General features: G+C 43.5%; 2 protein-coding genes across 2 annotated transcripts; one reads left to right on the top strand and one right to left on the bottom strand.

The window, feature by feature from the left end:
• Nucleotides 1–3,126: 3,126 nt before the first annotated feature.
• LOC106564763 (UPF0575 protein C19orf67 homolog) lies at nucleotides 3,127–8,687 on the bottom strand. Its single transcript, XM_014131105.2, has 8 exons — nucleotides 8,443–8,687; nucleotides 7,580–7,652; nucleotides 7,220–7,400; nucleotides 6,867–7,011; nucleotides 6,418–6,518; nucleotides 5,528–5,758; nucleotides 5,131–5,292; nucleotides 3,127–3,726 (listed from the first exon to the last, which is right to left on the bottom strand). The coding sequence occupies exons 2-8, from the start codon at nucleotides 7,626–7,628 to the stop codon at nucleotides 3,576–3,578; spliced, it is 1,020 nt and encodes a 339-aa protein (XP_013986580.1). The 5' UTR covers nucleotides 7,629–7,652; nucleotides 8,443–8,687; the 3' UTR covers nucleotides 3,127–3,575.
• Nucleotides 8,688–15,263: 6,576 nt separating this feature from the next.
• On the top strand, nucleotides 15,264–16,991 carry LOC123725626 (uncharacterized). The gene is made up of 2 exons (XM_045692091.1): nucleotides 15,264–16,484; nucleotides 16,854–16,991. Exons 1-2 carry the CDS (start codon nucleotides 15,338–15,340, stop codon nucleotides 16,970–16,972), a joined length of 1,266 nt encoding a protein of 421 aa, XP_045548047.1. The 5' UTR covers nucleotides 15,264–15,337; the 3' UTR covers nucleotides 16,973–16,991.
• Nucleotides 16,992–18,393: the final 1,402 nt, after the last annotated feature.

Below are 18,393 nucleotides of genomic sequence, written 5' to 3'. Positions count from 1 at the left end.
AAAAAAGGTGCTATCTAGAACCTTAAAGGGTTCTTCTGCTGTCCCCATAGAGAACCCTTTGAAGAACCCTTTTTGGTTGCAGGTAGAACCCGTTCTACAGAGGATTCTATATGGAAACGAAAAAGGTTCTACCTGGAACCAAAAAGGGTACTCTTATGGGGACAGCCAAAGAACCCTTTTGGATCCCTTTTTTTTAAGAGTGTAGTATTTAACAAAAATGCACAAATAAAGGATCCAGTCTTACCTTGTCTACCTGGCTCTCAAGGACCTTCATGACAAAATTCTGAGGATGAGGGAGGATAGAGGATCAGGTTTGCAACGAGGACTTCAGCCTTCTTCTCCTGGGCTTCTCCATCTGCCAGCAGGCTGTCCATGACCTCCCTGACCTCTTGTGGAATCTCCACCTGAGTCTGGCTGAGGAACTCCACCAGGAGCATCTCAGCTGACCTGATCTCAGGTTGGGCCTGTTTCTCTGAGAGCATATCTGCTGTGTCGCCACTGATCAGAACTGCAGAACCAAGAGGCTCATGGGAAGGAATCGATGGCTTGGCCTTGTCAGTCAGGAGCTGCTGCCCCTCCATGGTTACCTTCAGATGGAAGAGAGGAAGAAGACATTAGTTCATACTGTTGTGTGATGTACAGTATGAACATACTCTTGTGTTCATACTGTACTTTGTGAACTAAAGGTGCAATAACAGGTAAATAAACAGTCTATGTGGGTGGTAGCAATGGTGAACTATATAGCAATGGTGTACTATAGTTTAGGGAATGGAAAAGTATGAGTATACCTCTACTAGAGGCTGGTGACATTGGCTTGGTGTCACACTCAGCTCTCTATGAACTTCCTGCTCGATCTCATGGAGTCTCTGGCGACCCTTCACCTTCAGCATCTGTACACACAGTAGGGAGTTTAATATTAGCAGTGGAATCACACAGGACATTTTATTTTATGGCCATGACAATGTCATTTTGTTCAGGATATCACAGATTTATAATGGATGTGGTTAGCCCAAAATGTATTAAATACTAAAAGAGAACATCAAAACAGATGCATATACACATGAGAGCTATTGTATAATTAATGGCACACTTACCTGCTCATCAAGGTAACAATCGACCCAAGAAGACCCTTGGATGGATGTAGAGTCATTCATATTAGCTCCAAGTTATCCCCAGGAGACCAGTAAGCTAGAAAGTATTTCTTTACAGAAAACTCAACTAAAAACTTCAAAACTGTGCTAGAACTAAATCCTAAATAAGAGCTAAACAATCAAGCAATGCAACCAACACGAGTGCTGTATTATAGCAGTCTGAATTCAGAATACATGTGTATGAATATAGAAGTATAGCATGTTCAAATATAGAACTTTAGAAACTCAAAATAGCAACATGTGAGAAATACTGTACTTTATTGTTTCAATGGAACCCACCAAAATCATACAATTATTTAATACAAAATACATTTCACCAAAATCAAGGTTTCATAATTATTGGCACTCCTCATTTAGTACTTAGTGCCACCACCTCTGGCAAGGATAACAGCATGGTCTTTTCCTGTAATGTTGGACAAGGTTAAGGAACACATTTTGAGGGATTTTGGACCATCCCTCTATGCAGATCCTTTCAAGATCCTTCACATTCTTGGTTTGCGCTTATCAACTGCCCTCTTCAACTCAGCCCACAGGTTTTTGATTGGATTGAGGTCCGGCAACTGAGATGGCCATGGCAGAACATTGATTTTGTTGTCACAGAACCATTTCTGTGTGGATCTTGAGGTTTGTTTTGGGTCATTGTCTTGTTGGAAAGTCCACATACGGCCAAGTCCCAGCCTTTTGGCAGAGGCAACCAGATTGTCAGCCAAAATTGCCTGATACTTGGTAGAATTCATTATGCCATCAATCTTAACCAGTGCCTCTGGACCTCTGGAATTAAAACAACCCCAAAACATCACTGACCCACCACCATATCTCACCATGTGTATGAGGTGCCTCTCCTTGAATGCATCTCTGTTTCGACGGCAAACATGCCGATGCTTTATCTGACCAAAATGTTCAATTTTGGTCTCATCTGACCAGAGCACCTTCTTCCAATCATAATTTAAATGACGTTTGGCAAACTCTAAGCGCTTGCGTCTGTGTCTTGGGGTCATTAAGGGCTTTCTTCTGGCAACCCTTCCAAAGAGCTTGTGGTTGTGGAAGTGGCATCTGATGGTGCTTTTTTAAACCTGGTGACCCCAAGACGCCACCAAGGCCTGCAATTCTTTCACAGTGATTCTTGGGGATTTTGTTGCTTCTCTCACGATCCTCCTCCCTATCCTGGAGGGCAAAATGCATTTGCGTCCTCTACCCATGAGGTTTTCATCTGTTCCATATCTTTTGAATTTTTAAATAATTGCTCTGACAGCGCTCAGTGGTATATTCAATCGTTTGTGGATCTTCTTGTAGCCATTACCAGATTTATGAAGGTCTACGACCATCTGTTCCTTTTGAACTGCCAGTTCTTTTCTTTTCTTCATGGTGTTGGATGACAAAGGGATATTGCATGCGTGTTACCTCATTTTTATACCCTAGTGAAAAAGGAAGTGATGTAATGGCTCAATATAGTTCCTTAACACTTAGATAAACTTAAATAAGTGGAATTTAATTTCTGGTTTAATTTTGGTAGATGTTATTTACAATAATATTTAAGGGTGCCATTAATTGTGAAACCTTGATTTGGAAGACATTGATTTTTAATTAAATCAATAAATTATTTTGGTGGGTTCCATTAAAACATTAATAAAGTACAGTATTTTTCACATGTTGGTATTTTGAGTTTCTCTATAATTATTTTTTTAAGTATTGTTTGTGCATTGCCAGTCAGGGGTGCCAGTAATTTTAGAGCCCACTGTAAGACATTGCGATGTCACCACTAGATGGTTCAAGTGAGCAAAAAATAACTGCGGCAAGGAAAAGTATTCTGAAACAGAACGGTCTTCATTCTGCCGAGTTGTGCCTAGTTGTCACAGTTGGCTATTTACTCCATTGTTTAAAAACAAATCATGTACAATTTAAGTACAGTACTGAGACCCCATGTTTTTAAAATATACAAATATTTTTGTTTAATGAAACACAATCATTTATTTTCAATAAATTGTTTTATTTCATAAAGTAACGCTCCCATGCAAATGAATGACAGGTCAATACTTTTATTCTTAACGTCATACAAAATGATTTCCAACAACCACACAATACAGTAACATACATTACTGCTCAATAAAACATTGAATATGAACAGACATCAGATACAGTTCAAATGTATCACTAGCTGGTAGGGAATTGGTAATAAAACTCTGTCTTTATAAATGATATTCGTTTTTATACAATACGTAAGGAACCATAAGGAAAACATTGGCTAGTAGGAACCAGAGCTATGACACTGCTCAGTCCTTAAAGTCCTTCCCAATAGTTACTTAGATTTGAAAACATTAGCCGAACATAACACAATGTAAAACTAACAATAAGTCATGTTAAATCCTTTAATCAACGAGAACATGTTATGGCCAAAGGCAGAACTAGAACAGTGGCTTGTCTCTGCTATGTTGTTTCACGACTGGGGCCTGCCACTGGGCTCTGTTGAGAAAACAACACCCCCACAAGGCAGTCAGTAGCAGTGCAGGCAGAGGGCTCCTCCGCTCCCAGACACAACAGCCTGTGGTACCCAGCCTGTGGAACCCAGCACAGCACCCTGGAATGAACACGCACACGCACACACACACACGGTACTTTTTAAAATGTTTATTCATTTCACCTTTACTTAACCAGGTAGGCTAGTTGAGAACAAGTTCTCATTTACAACTGCGACCTGGCCAAGATAAAGCAAGCAGTGTGACACAAACAACAAACACAGAGTTAGTTACACATGGAATAAACAAACATACAGTCAATAATACAATAGAGAAAGTCTATATACAGTGTGTGCAAATGAGGTAGGATAAGGGGGGTGAGGCAATAAATAGGCCATAGTGGCAAAATTATTACAGTATAGCAAATTAAACACTGGGGTGATAGATGTGCAGAAGATGAGTGTGCAAGTAGCGGTACTGGGGTGCAAAGGGGCAAAATAAATAAAATGAATAATATGGTGATGAGGTAGTTGGATGGGCCATTTACAGATGGGCTTTGTACAGGTGCAGTGATCTGTGAGCTGCTCTGACAGCTGGTGCTTAAAGCTGGTGAGGGAGATATGAGGCTTCAGTAATTTTTGCAGTTTGTTCCAGTCATTGGCAGCAGAGAACTGGAAGGAAAGGCGGCCAAAGGAGGAATTGGCTTTGGGGATGACCAGTGAGAATACCTGCTGGAGTGCGTGCTACGAGTGGGTGCTGCTATGGTGACCAGTGAGCTGAGATAAGGCGGGGCTTTACCTAGCAGAGACTTGTAGATAACCTGTAGCCAGTGGGTTTGGCGACGAGTATGAAGCGAGGGCCAACCAACGAGAGCATATAGGTCGCAGTGGTGGGTAGTATATGGGGCTTTAGTGACAAAACAGATGGCACTGTGATAGACTGCATCCAATTTGCTGAGTAGAGTGTTGAAGGCTATTTTGTAAATGACATTGCCGAAGTCGAGGATCAGTAGGATGGTCAGTTTTACGAGGGTATGTTTGGCAGCATGAGTGAAGGATGCTTTGTTGCGATATAGGAAGCCGATTCTAGATTTCATTTTGGATTGGAGATGCTTAATGTGAGTCTGGAAGGAGAGTTTACAGTCTAACCAGACACCTAGGTATTTGTAGTTGTCCACATATTCTAAATCAGAACCGTCCAGAGTAGTGATGCTGGACGGGCGGGCAGGTGCGGGCAGCGATCAGTTGAAGAGCATGCATTTAGTTTTGCTTGCATTTAAGAGCAGTTGGAGGCCACGGAAGGAGAGTTGTATGGCGTTGAAGCTCGTTTGGAGGTTAGTTAACACAGTGTCCAAAGAAGGGCCAGAAGTATACAGAATGGTGTCGTCTGCGTAGAGGTGGATCAGAGAATCACCAGCAGCAAGAGCGACACCATTGATGTATACAGACAAAAGTTACTCTTAAGTACTCTTTAAACAAGTCAAAGATGAAAGAGTGTTGCGTAGCGATCTGAGTGTGACTTTGTACCATTCGTAGATGTCATCTTTTATGGGTTCAGGCTGCGTTTGGACCCACTGACCGATTGACCACATCTTGACCACATTGCCTATAGCAACCGTCTCCCCTTTACCCTCTGCATTGCCCCCCTCAGCAGGCTCCTCTGGGACTTCCTCGTAGCACAGGAAGTAGCTGCTCGAGAAACACACACACAGTCACACACACAGTCACACAGAGGCAGTGAGAGATGCCATCTGATTGACTATTCTTAGGCCTGAATTCCAAAATGTACATTGTCATCGAACATCTCAGTTCAAATGAGTCCCAAAGTTCTCTTGGCACTAATATTACAATGGTTGTTTATTGGCATGTTATGCCTTACTTTAACCCTTTCTCTACCACCCCCCACTCTCTCTCTCTCACTCACTACTCGGTGGCTCGCTCTTTTCCTGCTACTGGCCTGTCCTCCTCTGGATGTCCCTCCTTCCCGCCATACGTTTCCTGCTGTAGGCTCTCGCTGGGTCTCTCCACATTCCAGCGCATGCGTTTGTACAGGCCAGTGTGGACCCCAGCCAGGTACGGGGCTAGACGACAGTACCTGTATATGGACAATCCCACACGGTCTATCTGACACTTGCCAATGTAGAAATGGGAGATACTGGAATGGAGAGAGAGGGAGAATGATAGATACATAAATGGTTGGATGAAGGATTGTGGAATGAGAATAAGGGTTGACAAGTCCAAGCATCTGTCCTCTATATATTTGGGTCATACTCCAAATGTTCCATTTGTGGATCTAAATACAGGTATTCAAGTAGGTGTTGGTACATATCGTCGCTGTCTGATGAAAACCTTGCAACTAAAATCGTGTTGAAAGCACGAACTCTCAACGTAATCTGAACGTTTCATGACTCTAGGACCAAGAAAATGTATTCAAAACAGCTTCAGAAATTTCGAAATTGAATGTTTGTTAAAAATAGTCTAATATGGGAGTTTTCAATTTCTTGAAAAGTATCTGTTTTGGAGATTAGGTTTTTACCCGACAGCGGCGATATGCGTTTGTATGTGCATCTGTGTGTTTGTGGTGGCTCACAGCCTTCAGATGTTATGTTGTAAGTACCAGAGGAGGCTGGTGGGAGGAGCTATGACGAATGGCTCATTGTAATGGCTGGAATGGTATAAATGAAACGGTATCAAACACATTAAACATATGGAAACCCCATGTTTGACTCCATTCCGTCTACTCCATTCCAGACATTACAATGCGCCCATCCACCAATAGTTCCTCCAACCAGCCTCTTCTGGTAAATACAGTACCTGGCCGGCTCAGCCTCCTCCAGAGAGAGAAAGTCAAAGGAGGCATAGGTCAAGACCAGCTGCTCCAGCCTCGCACACAGCTGCTGGGAGAAGTCTAACAACTGGACAGATGGACAAACACATAAATACAGACAGACAAATACACACACTTACTCAATACACACCACTCTGTCTACAGCATCTCTCTTGATCCTTCTCTATTAGTTCTCAAACCTCTCATAAGCCTATATTCTTGTCCAGAGTTGATTCACAGAGACATTTATGTTGGTTTGAAGTGTAGAATACATTTAATATCAATAAAGAGTGCAAAGGGAAGGGATCACAGCCACTACCTCACTTTCCAACCAAGGTGCATGAATTGAGGAGAGCGGACACTGTCACTCAATAAAGAGTGACAGTTTTGTCCTACCCAGATTCAGATGAGTAGGGTTGAGTTTCGAGGCTCTTACTCGTGAACGGATGTACATGGGTAGAGGCGTGCGCTGGGGCAGGGAGCTGCGAGCGGTCGACTCCAGGTAAGTGAAGTAGGGCTGACAGGTCCGCAGGAAAGTAGGCACCACGCAAGCAAAGTTTTCCTTGTGCAGAATGTCACTCCTGCAGACAACACACACACACGGTTATGTCACAGGACAGGGCTTCATTATGCATTACTTAAATCGCTTTGATAAATAATAAACAATAACTTGAAACCCTACTAGATGTAATTGCATAGTCAAGCTGCACTATTCATTGAGTCACCTAACCTCTACCTATCATTATCTTAGACTACATTAACAACTTTCCTAACTAACTCTAACGTTACCTGTATAAAAGGTTTGTTTGAAACTCATCCGCCTTAATCAGCAGGTCCTGGAATTGCTGTTCAATGGGTCTTAGCTTCTGATCCATCATGTTGATATCCTGGCATGACGACATGGACTCCAAATTCGCATCACCTGTGCTGTCCATTTGGTCGCCACATGAGGGCGCTAAAGCACTATCCTCTACATGCGCCACAGAGTGAGAAATTTCGGGAAATTATTTGTTGACTTGAGTTTGATTAGCAGAGTCAAATCAAATTGTATTGGTCACATACACATGGTTAGCAGATGTTATTGCGAGTGTAGCACGTTTTTTGTCTACATAATTATTAAGCTACCTATGCATTTTGACAGTAACTTACCTGTGTCTGGTGATGATTCAGGATTATTTTTCGTCTCCCCCTGTTCCATGCTTTCTTTGTAACCTCAATACAGCTAGAAGGAATTGACATTTTAAACTATAAATGTAATAACATGTATATAAGAAAACTATGTCAAGATGTTACTATTCCCTCTGCTAAAATATACTGGAATACAGCCCTAGGACAAGTGAACTGGAACAAAGTATCGCTGTTGTCTGGCAAATATTGTGTATCTAATAAGGTGAAAGAAGTATCATACAAACTCATTCATGAAATCTACCATAGAAAGACATTTATTATACACAGATTCAAAATAGTTATTGATAACAAATGTGTATTTTGTGGTTGTGACCCAGAAACTCTTGACCATTTATTTTGGGATCGCTCTTATGTCAGAAGATTTTGGAGTGAGTTAGAATATTTTATTTGAAAAGAAACGACAATTAATATTAATTTGAGAGACTGATATTATGTTCTTTTTTGATCCAAATGATATGGACCCTGATTTAACTTTCATTCATTTGTTTATTTTTCATGTCCGATTCTTTATCCATAAAATGAAGTGGGCAGAGAATAAACCCCTCTTCACATCGTTTAAGATAATTTCAAAATAATATTTCAAATCTATCAGTAAGTGTAAAAAACAATTAATAATAACCCATGTTCGCTTTCAGTTGACACCTCGAAATCCTTCATTAGCTAGCTAGATTTAGCTTGTTAGCTAGCTAGCAACTGCAATATTGTTAACGGTTTTCTTGTGTGTCGTATTAATTGAACACTTCACAAGTTGTTACAACTTTCTGAGGGTACTTAGCCAGTATTTTCATGAATTGAGGATAGTTAGCTAACTAAGTTACACCTACGCCACTTTCCCCACTCCTCTGAATCGTTGTAGAACTCGTGTGCGGCGCCATGCACCGTCGGTCCAAGAACTTGACAAGTACGGTTTTCAACCGGTCTCCGTCTCCAGCCTCCTCTCTTCCCCTTGGCTTCTACATCTGACGCTCAGCCCCGTCTCAACTGAATTTGTCAGTCTGCAGGCTAGCCTAGCGCGATAACTACTACCGTGAGCGCGTGAAGCTACCACTAGACAAGCTCGAGCGGAGCCCTCTGCTGGCCGAAACATGCACAAAATCTCATGACAATTATGTGGGCTTATTCATATACATAATTGGGGATAGACAACCATTCTGCCTATGGAGACTAATAAATAAATAATTGCAAAATGACAAAAATTACCATATATCTTACACCACTGTCATTGTTAAGCCAAATACCATCGTTTGTTTGACAACACTGGTATGAAAAAAAAATGCTTTGATTTGTCAATATTAGTATCCATACTAGCTACGTGAATAAAGTTATTCTAACTCTATTATACTAATTCTGTTATTCTAACTATATTATTCTAACTATCAAAAGTTCAGAAGTGAGTGTGTGGAGTGCAGACTGATGACAACCGGCTCCACATCGATTGATGGCTCTTACGGTTCTTGCCACCAGAGGAAAACATTGATATATAAAACCCCACTGAATCAACGTGATTTGGGTTACATTACATTTGAAACTTTTTAGAGATTTCGTATGTGATCAGAAAATGTATTAATCTCCCGGCGTGGTCACTGTGCGCTGTTGTAGTTGACGTAATAGTGTATGTTGTCCTGACATAATATATGAGCCTGTGACGCAAACGCAGTCAACAAATTATTAAATTGATTGGCTCAGTTGAGTTGAGAGTTTGCATAGGACAGTTATCCTCATGTTCAAAGACATTACTTTGCCTGGACAAGCTAATTCTGTGTAACTGTAAGTATTGTATTTAAAATGTTCAAACCTTTTATAAAAAATGTATTTGTTTATTATTTTTCTATCATTGTACAGGTCCAATCTGAAGGATGTCTTAAAATAAAATGGGTAAAAGTCATAAACGGTTGAGGAGAGCTCGTCTAAAGGTAAGTCTCATATATGAAGAAAAACATGTTTATCTGTGTGTCTCCGTAATGGGGAATTTTTTTGTTGTAGTACAACCATATGGCAGAGTTTTTAAAACCTCTCCTAGAGGACCCCCAGACATTCCACTGTATTCCACAGCTAGCACACCTGATTCAACGTGTCAACTAATCATCAAGCCCTTGAATAGGTTTTAATGAGGTTTGCTTGTTTAGGGCTACAACAAAATTGTGAAACGTCTGGGGTTCCCCAAGGAGAGGGATGAAAACCACTGGCCTATGCAAAAACAGACTGATATGCTTTATGGTTGGAAAGGAGGACTCAAAATGGAGGTCTCAAGTGTAATTTAGTTCATTTTGTACCTATACCCCAGGCTGGGACCTTCCAAACTAGTGTTGGAGAACAGGTGCCCCAGACAGACGACCATGATGGACCAAGGCTGCCAGCACTGGTGGACTGCACCAAGAAGAGCCCCCTAAAGGTTAGAAATTGCTTTGAGTTTTGTTGCGAAACGTTTTGAACAGTTCAGAGTGAAATATGTATCTGTTCAATTGGAAAACGTTCAAAATGTTTTGCAATGTTAGGCACGCTGAATACACTCCAGGCAACCTCTCAGAGCAGACTGGTTGGCTCTAAGCAACACCCACTTCAATTGTTTTGTTTATATTTTTTAAATTTTCTTCCCCAATTGGTAGTTAGTCTTGTCTCATCCCTGTAACTCCCATACGGACTCAGGAGAGGCGAAGGTCAAGATCCGTGCGTCCTCCGAAACACAACCCAAACCAACCAAGCCGCTCTGCTTCTTGACACAATGCCCACTTAACCTGGAAGCCTGCCGCACCAATGTATCAGAGGAAACACCGTACACCTGGCTACCGTGTCAGCGTGCACTGTTCCTGACAAGTTCATCCCTGGCGGCCAAACCCTCCCCTAACCCGGACGGCGCTGGGCCAAGTGTGCGCCGCCCCATGGGTCTCCCGGTCGCGGCCGGCTGCGACAGAGCCTGGACTTGAACCCAGAATCTCTAGTGGCACAGCTAGACCACTGTGCCACTTGGGAGACCACATTCACTCAGAAATTCTTTGCCTTAATTGGACATCTATTTTGATTGGTTTGTTGGTCAAGTGGATAATGCTGTCATTCATATGCTAATGATGTATAGGGCTAAGACATGCTTGTCCATTTTTGGTCACTGAATGTTGCTCAACGTTCCGTCTTGCTGAACGCACCCCTGGTTGTATAAGGACACTTTGTTTTGAAATCTTTACATGGTTGTAACTGAGAGACCAGTTGGTTGTAATCTACTGATATGTCATGTTCTCAAGCAGAAATTTGTTTAAAACGAGATAATGATGCATGGGTCACTTACTAGTTAGAACCAATAGCATTGGAATTCTGATTCAAATTCTGATTCAAATTCTAAGGTTAACCCTTATGTGACATGTCACTTAGTACCACCATGCCTATGGTGAAATAGGTGGTTTCTATGGTGATATGATTTTGCTGCTGTTGATGTTTCTCTCAGAACTTTGTGCCGAAGCCCCCGCAAGGCCCCAGGCTGAGCCATCAGGCCAAGGCTGAAAAGAACGCCAGAGAGGCCATTGATCCCAGAAAGGCTAGGGAGGACAATGCAGAGGCAAAAAAAACAAGCCGCCAAGTCATTGGTGTGTTGGCACTGCCTCCACCTCTTCTATCTCCGACAACCAGTTACAGTGAGTATTGATCACCACTTCCAAAATACCTGGATTTATTGATATAATTATATAAGGACATACAGTAGAAGGATCAACTAATGACTCGACTCTCCTCTTTCTGTAGGTGTCCTACCAGCTATCAAGAAGGGCACTAAAGTGACGAAGGTGGAGACAACAGGTGGGTTTTGGTGACACAGTGGTTATTCAATAGAATTGTTGCTGTGGTTACAAGCTTGTTCGGTGGTAATTCTGATTGACTTCTGTTTCAGAGCCACCAGGCCCCCTGACACCTGAGGATGGGGTGAGAATGAACTCCTCTCCATCTGTTGATGACCCCCTGACCCCAGAAACCCCAGAGAGTGATGTCACCTCCGATGCCACTTCTCTGGCGGACCCACCCCGTGAGATGACACCTGAGAATGTAGAGGAGGCGTTCTCTCTGGAGGACTTCCTGAAGTCTCACCCGTGAGTCCTGCTCTGAACCATGTTATGTGCAGTAGAAAAAATATAATCTAGGAGCCAGTCTACTCACCAAGGATTCTTGTTTGTGTTTTATTTTCCAGTCAGAGAAAGCTCATCAGGAAGTTCCTCAAACAAAAGGTAAGTCCCCCATTTCTACTTCTTTACCGACTCTAATCATGCCAACAACAACAAAAAACGTGTACCTTAAAAACTAAAAAGAAATGTTGTCACTTGAAGTTGTTGTTTTCCGTATTTCTTTCTAAGAATGTGACCATAAAGGACCTGGAGGACATGTCCTATGTGGTCCTCCTGCCAGCGATAGCTCTGCTCAGGATCTCCAGACCAGAGTCATCCCACTCCTCCTGCTGGGGGTCAGGGGTGCTGAAGATCGTCTCGGAGACGTTCCACCGGCGGAGCTCTGAGCCGAAGGGGAGGCTCTGGGGTGGGCAGCCCCCAACGCCCAATTCTGAGACAGACAAGGAGCTTCAGGGTATAGCAGACATGGCTGTGAGAAACATCCTGAGGAATGCCCAGGGGGACTTCTTCTCTGCTGTGAATGACCTGGAGACGATCAATCCACGCATCACTCTGACCAAAGAGAGGATCTCCAGCATCTTCTCAGAGCTGTTCAGGGATGCCTGTGAGAGTGCCCAGGAGGCTGCCAGACGGATCCACCACATGAGGTCTGGAAGAGGCAACAACAGCCGGAATGGGAGTCGGCCTGGGTCGTCACAGGGATCGAGCAGATCCAACATGCCAGAGTTGGCGTTAAACCTCTGTCAGCTATCTCTGGAACATCCAAATGTGTCCTGCTCCAACAGAAGTGGCCTGCACCCCCTTCCAGAGCAGGGCTGGATGGAGGAGCATATTGGCTCAGCCCTAGGTCAATTGTCCACCATTGAGGCAGACATGGGCGAGTTAGAAAACTTCACCAGACCTCTGCCACTGGAAAATGGAGACGACAGCTCATCCAACAGGTTGTCAGGGTCATCCACTGCCTCATATCCATCCACCTGCCTGTCTTCTCCAGATGTGACCTCAGAGGGAAGGGCCCACTACACCATTATGGCCCTGGAAACCCTCCAGGAGGGGGAGGACATCAGCTGGAGTCGCTCTGGGTCATCACAGAGATCAAGACGGTTCAACCTCTGTCATCAGGCAAAGGAGATGGAGAGGGTTTATCTCCAGAGAGACACACTCCACTCCAGCGTCAGTGTGGGAGAACTGGGGTCAGTGAGGAGGGCCAAGGGAAGGGATGTCCATAAAGCCCTCAGCGAGGGGTCCCTCCCTGTCTTTGCCCTGCTCGGGGAGAGGCCAGGGGAGATTTGGCCGACCAGCACTTGGGACATGGAGCAGAACCAGCCTCCCAGCACTCCCACATCCAGCAAGGAGGGTTTGTGGGACAGCGACTCCACCTGGTCTCATGGGCTTGGGGAGGAGGAGGGGGCAGAGCCTCGTGTGAGGTTGGCAGCTATGTCGGAGGGGGGCAGCTCCCTGATCCTGACCCCCCAGGCCTCCACCTCACTCTCCAATCACAACAAGAGGGCACTAGGTTAGTTATTATGTAGTCTTGTCTCCTTTTACCCCATTGTTATTATTGTTATTGTTATTGCCATTTACACTGTGACCAAGATGTTTTGGGGTGAGGGCGTTGTCGATAGGGGGAAGAAGTATTTTTCTCCGCTCTGCTGACGAGTATTTTTCTCTGTTCATACAGGAGTAATAAAGGCCTAGTTCACAAATTTTGTGAGAAAAATAATAATCATATATAAATATACAGTACCAGGCATTCTCTCACCCAGCTTCATGAGGTAGTCACCTAGAATGCATTTCAATTAACAGGTGTGCCTTGTTAAAAGTTCATTTTTTGAATTTCTTTCCTTGAGCCAATCAGTTGTGTTGTGACAAGGTAGTGGTGGTACACAGAAGATATCCCTATTTGGTAAAAGACCAAGTCCATATTATGGCAAGCAAAGAGAAACGACAGTCCATCACTACTTTAAGTGATGACGGTCAGTCAATCCGAAAAATTTCAGGAACGTTGAAAGTTTCTTCAAATGCAGTCACAAAAACCATCAAGCGCTATGATGAAACTGGCTATTATGAGGACCGCCACAGGAAAGGAAGACCCAAAGTTACATCTGCTGCAGAGGATAAGTTCATTAGAGTTAACTGCACATCAGATTGCAGCCCAAATAAATGCTTCACAGAGTTCAAGTAACAGACACATCTCAACCTCAACTGTTCAGAGGAGACTGTGTGAATCAGGCCTTCATGGTCGAATTGCTGCAAAGAAACCACTACTAAAGGACCCCAATAATAAGAAGAGACTTGCTAGGTCCAAGAAACTGTCCTTTGGTCTGATGAGTCCAAATTTGAGATTTTTGGTTCCAACCGCCATGTCTTTGTGAGACGCAGAGTAGGTGAACAAATGATCTTTGCATGTGTGTTTCCCACCGTGAAGCATGGAGGAGGAGGTGTGATGGTGTGGGGGTGCTTTGCTGGTGACACTGTTAGTGATTTATTTAAAATTCAAGGCACTCTTAACCAGCATGGCTACCACAGCATTCTGCAACGATACGCCATCTCATCTGGTTTGCGCTTAGTGGGACTATCATTTGTTTTTTCAACAGGACAATGACCCAAAACACACCTCCAGGCTGTGTAAGGGCTATTTAACCAAGAAGTAGAGTGATGGAGCGCAGCATCAGATGACCTGGCCTCCACAATCACCCGACCTCAACCAAATTGAGATGGTTTGGGATGAGTTGGACAGCAGAGTGAAGGAAAAGCAACTAACAAGTGCTCAGCATATGTGGGAACTCCTTCAAGACTGTTGTAAAAGCATTCCAGGTGACTACCTCATGAAGCTGGTTGAGAGAATGCCAAGAGTGTGCAAAGCTGTCATCAAGGCAAAGGGTGGCTACTTTGAACAACCTAAAATATAAAACATATTTTGATTTGTTTAACACTTTTTAGGTTACTGTATGATTCAATATGTGTTATTTCATAGTTTTGATGTCTTCACTATTATTCTACAATGTAGAAAAGAAAAACCCTTGAATGAGTAGGTGTGTCCAAACTTTTGACTGGTACTGTATATATATATATATATATATATATATATATTCATTTATCGGGGGTGCAGCACCCTCAACACCCCTACTTCCCGCAGCTATGACTGGGCTGTTTACCGTCTCCTTTTTTCTCTTCTCTCTCCTGTTTTTTTACTTTTCTGTAAAGTGTTTTGTGACATGTTGTGTGTGTGAAGCAACACTTTAAATAAATGTTGATTTGACTAGAGGCCGTCTGCCAGGTCCTGACTGCCTGGATGGAACAGATGCTGAACAGGACCTGCAACGACGATTACAGGGCCAGTGTCATCATCCAGAAAGGTCCATTTATAACCTGTTTACCATTATGACCAGTATTAACCTTGTAATAACCATATAATAACCTGTGTATTAACCAGTGTATTACCATTATAGTAAATGTACTAGATACCGCACAGTGCTATACATGGATGTGGCTTTGAACCAGTTCAAAATTTGAGCGTGTTTTATTAGGATTGGATTCTGGTGCCAGGGACAGTTTCTCTGACGCTCTGTATCCTTCTTCATCAGAGGAAGAAGATGAGGTGGTCGCGAGTGTCATGACTATCTTACACTCGGAGCCCTCCACCTCAACCAAGGCAGCACAGGCAGCTCCTGCAAAGACCCTGGAGGTCAACCCCTGTCTGGATGAAGACGAGGTAGTCCCCAGCACCTCCATGATTGAGGGCTACCTAATGACCACTCAGGCAGCATGGGCAGCTTCTGCACAGAGCTTGGAAGAAGAGGTTGGGGGAGCTGATGTCTCTGAGGTGAGTATCGGCTCCCTGACCCCCACCGAGGCCAGGCAGGACCTCCTGGAGAAGATTCCCTCTCTCCTGCCGGGTGAGATCCTCATCGAAGAGGACATCCCCCTTCTCAGCACTCCCAGGGACACCGTTATGAGCCCCCAGACCCTGAAGCTCATCCTCCAGGGCATCATGCGCCGACTGGAGGCCTCAGAGTCCCCCCAGGCCAGGAGGGCCAACGACCCCTTCAGGCTGATGAAGAATCTCTTTTTGGAGGTCCAGCATGCCCTTAAGTATGTTGACATCTCTGTCCTCTTCAGCCTGGAGGAGAGCATCCAATTCAGGGGGGAAGATGCAATGAAGGCCATCGTGAAGGCTGCGGCTAAAAGGTTGTCCCTGCGCTCGGACTCCAACCGGGCTCAACTGCGCGCCGTACGCTATGGTGGCGAGGGAGCCATCTATTGCATGGCAGACACCATCGCGCATGTCATAAACGACCACGCCCAGGACTGGAGTTCTGACGGCCATTTTGGAGCGAGTAGGAGCCGTGGTAGTGGGAGATCACACTCCTCCTCAAGCTCCTCAAAGAGTGACATCACCCTCACAGAGGAACTCTTGGTCCAGGGGGAAAGCCTGGAAGAGGACCAAGAGGATGTGGTTGCGATTGACGACAACAAGAAATGTGACTCTGCTAGCTTGGAGAAGGCCAGCAGCAGCTCCCTCTCCACAGACCTTGTGGACAGCACCTCCACACAGGTAAGCAGACTACCATTAACCAGTAGGTTGTTAAGTTATTGGGGCTTTTTGATTGTGAGGCACCAACTCATATCTGTTTCTCTCTCTACTAAGAAGACAGGGAAGGACGAGGCAGTGAAGGAAAGAGTGAGGAAGTCAGGAGAGGGGATGCGTGGTTGCAAGAAGACCCTGAAGAAGAACAAGGTGGCATCACTTGGCACTGATGGTAAGTCCTCCTTTCTGTCAGTCCACATGTCTATATGTCTTCAACAAAATTATATTATGTTACCACATTGTAATGTTAGGTGAAGAGACTATGATGAAGTTATCAGGGTCTTATTCATTAAACGGCAGTAACAGGGAGGAACTTCCATGAACTAAAAAAATTGTGCTTTTTTTTCTGTTGCACAAGTTTATATTACGATTGGCCCTAGTAAATCAAATCAAATCAAATGTTATTTGTCACATACACATGGTTAGCAGATGTTAATGCGAGTGTAGCGAAATGCTTGAGCTTCTAGTTCCGACCATGCAGTAATATCTAACAAGTAATCTAACAATTGATGTCATCCCCTGTTCTTTGTCACCTGTTCAGATACCGTGGCTGATGAGCCGGGAAAAAAACAGTCTCTCCTCCTGCGGATTACAGCTGCCCTGGCAAAATTATTTTGCTTCCCCTGCAAAAAGAGAAGCGGTAAAAAGTTCAAGCCATGATGATTCCCCCCATAGCCCGGCCCGGACCTATTTAATTAAATTAACATGTACTTGCATCTATTTTGAACCTCTTTTTTAGTTTTTAATAGGCCTACTGTAGACTCCAAATTCTTAAGTGCAAATTGATGTGTGTACTGCATCAATATTATGAGTTCACTGTGCCAGTCATTATGAGTTCACTGTGCGAGTCATTATGAGTTCACTGTGCGAGTCATTATAGTCAATCTAGGCTTTAACACTCTTAACTATTGGCATTGACACAATAAGAGTTACATTTGAGTATTTTCTAATTTGGTCTTTCTCAGGGAATACATCTGCAATATACTGCTAATAATGTTAATCGAATATGAAAAATACTTCTGGAAATTTACAAAGTAGAATAGATCATGTTCTTGCCTTTGACAGTTTAGATCATTCAAATGTAATAACTTCAGGGTTGTGGAGGTCACAGTCTTTTATGATGGCTACCAAAGTCCATCCTGCTTCCACCACTCGCTCGCACTAGTCCAATATTTTAACATCTCCCTACCGGAACCTAATCGAGTAGCTGGCCCGGCACTCATGAAAGATTTTGCTCTGGGTTGCAGAGGTTATGGAGGTCAAAACAAGGTCTATGGCTGCATTTACACAGGCAGTCCAATTCTGATCTTTTCCACTAATTGGTATTTTGAGCAAAGATCAGCTCTTTTGCCAAGACTTGGGCAAAAGATCAGAATTGGACTGCCTGTGCAAACACAGCCTAAGACTGTCATGCAGGACCTGACCAGGAAAAAAATCTGATTTGATAAACGGTCAAAGGCAAGAATATGATCTATACTACTTTGTACATTTCCAGAAGTATTTTTCATTTTAGATTAACATTATTAGCAGTATATTGCAGATGTATTCCCCATAATATACTCCAGCAAGCAATAGCCTGGAAACCGACCAAGATAAAATAAACACCTGCCCACAAGGAAATAGGATGAAAAACTTGATGATGTGTATGTAGGCTATGTTTATTTAGCCTGCTCATTACTGCTATCAGATTTAAGCAGGCTGTTTCTGGCGTGCATTTTCATAGCCTTTGTGTGATGTTTTTTCACCTATCATCACCTATGACCAGGTGTTCCTTTGCTCTTCCGTCTCAGTCTCCCTCTGGCAGTATCAAATTCTATGGTAAGCAAATCTTCCATTTGCATGCCCTGCGATTTGTTTTAGTTTTATTCAGCTATAGTTTGAGTTTCTGCTTATGTAGGGATAAGGAGGCCAATAGGGAAAGAGGATAACTAGTCAGTTGCACAGCTGAATGCATTCAACCGAAATGTGTCTTCCGCATTTAACCCAACCCCTCTGAAGCAGTTGTTGTTGGGGGTTAAATGCCTTGCTCAAGGGCAGAACGGCATATTTATCCACCTTGCCGGCTATGGAAGTCGAACCAG

This window comes from Salmo salar, chromosome ssa12, assembly GCF_905237065.1.
Source record: "Salmo salar chromosome ssa12, Ssal_v3.1, whole genome shotgun sequence".
Taxonomy (NCBI): Eukaryota; Metazoa; Chordata; class Actinopteri; order Salmoniformes; family Salmonidae; genus Salmo; species Salmo salar.
Note: the sequence above shows the minus strand (reverse complement) of the source record. Positions and strands in the feature narration are given on the sequence as shown.

Coding starts and splice junctions, on each gene's coding strand:
- LOC106564763 (XM_014131105.2), bottom strand. CDS start 7,628: ATGGAACAGGGGGAGACGAAAAATAATCCTGAATCATCACCAGACACA. Junction 6,519..6,866: donor CCATGTACATCCGTTCACGA/GTAAGAGCCTCG, acceptor CCATCTGTCCAG/TTGTTAGACTTCTCCCAGCA. Junction 5,759..6,417: donor GAGGAGGCTGAGCCGGCCAG/GTACTGTATTTA, acceptor TCTCCATTCCAG/TATCTCCCATTTCTACATTG.
- LOC123725626 (XM_045692091.1), top strand. CDS start 15,338: ATGACTATCTTACACTCGGAGCCCTCCACCTCAACCAAGGCAGCACAG. Junction 16,485..16,853: donor GGCATCACTTGGCACTGATG/GTAAGTCCTCCT, acceptor TCACCTGTTCAG/ATACCGTGGCTGATGAGCCG.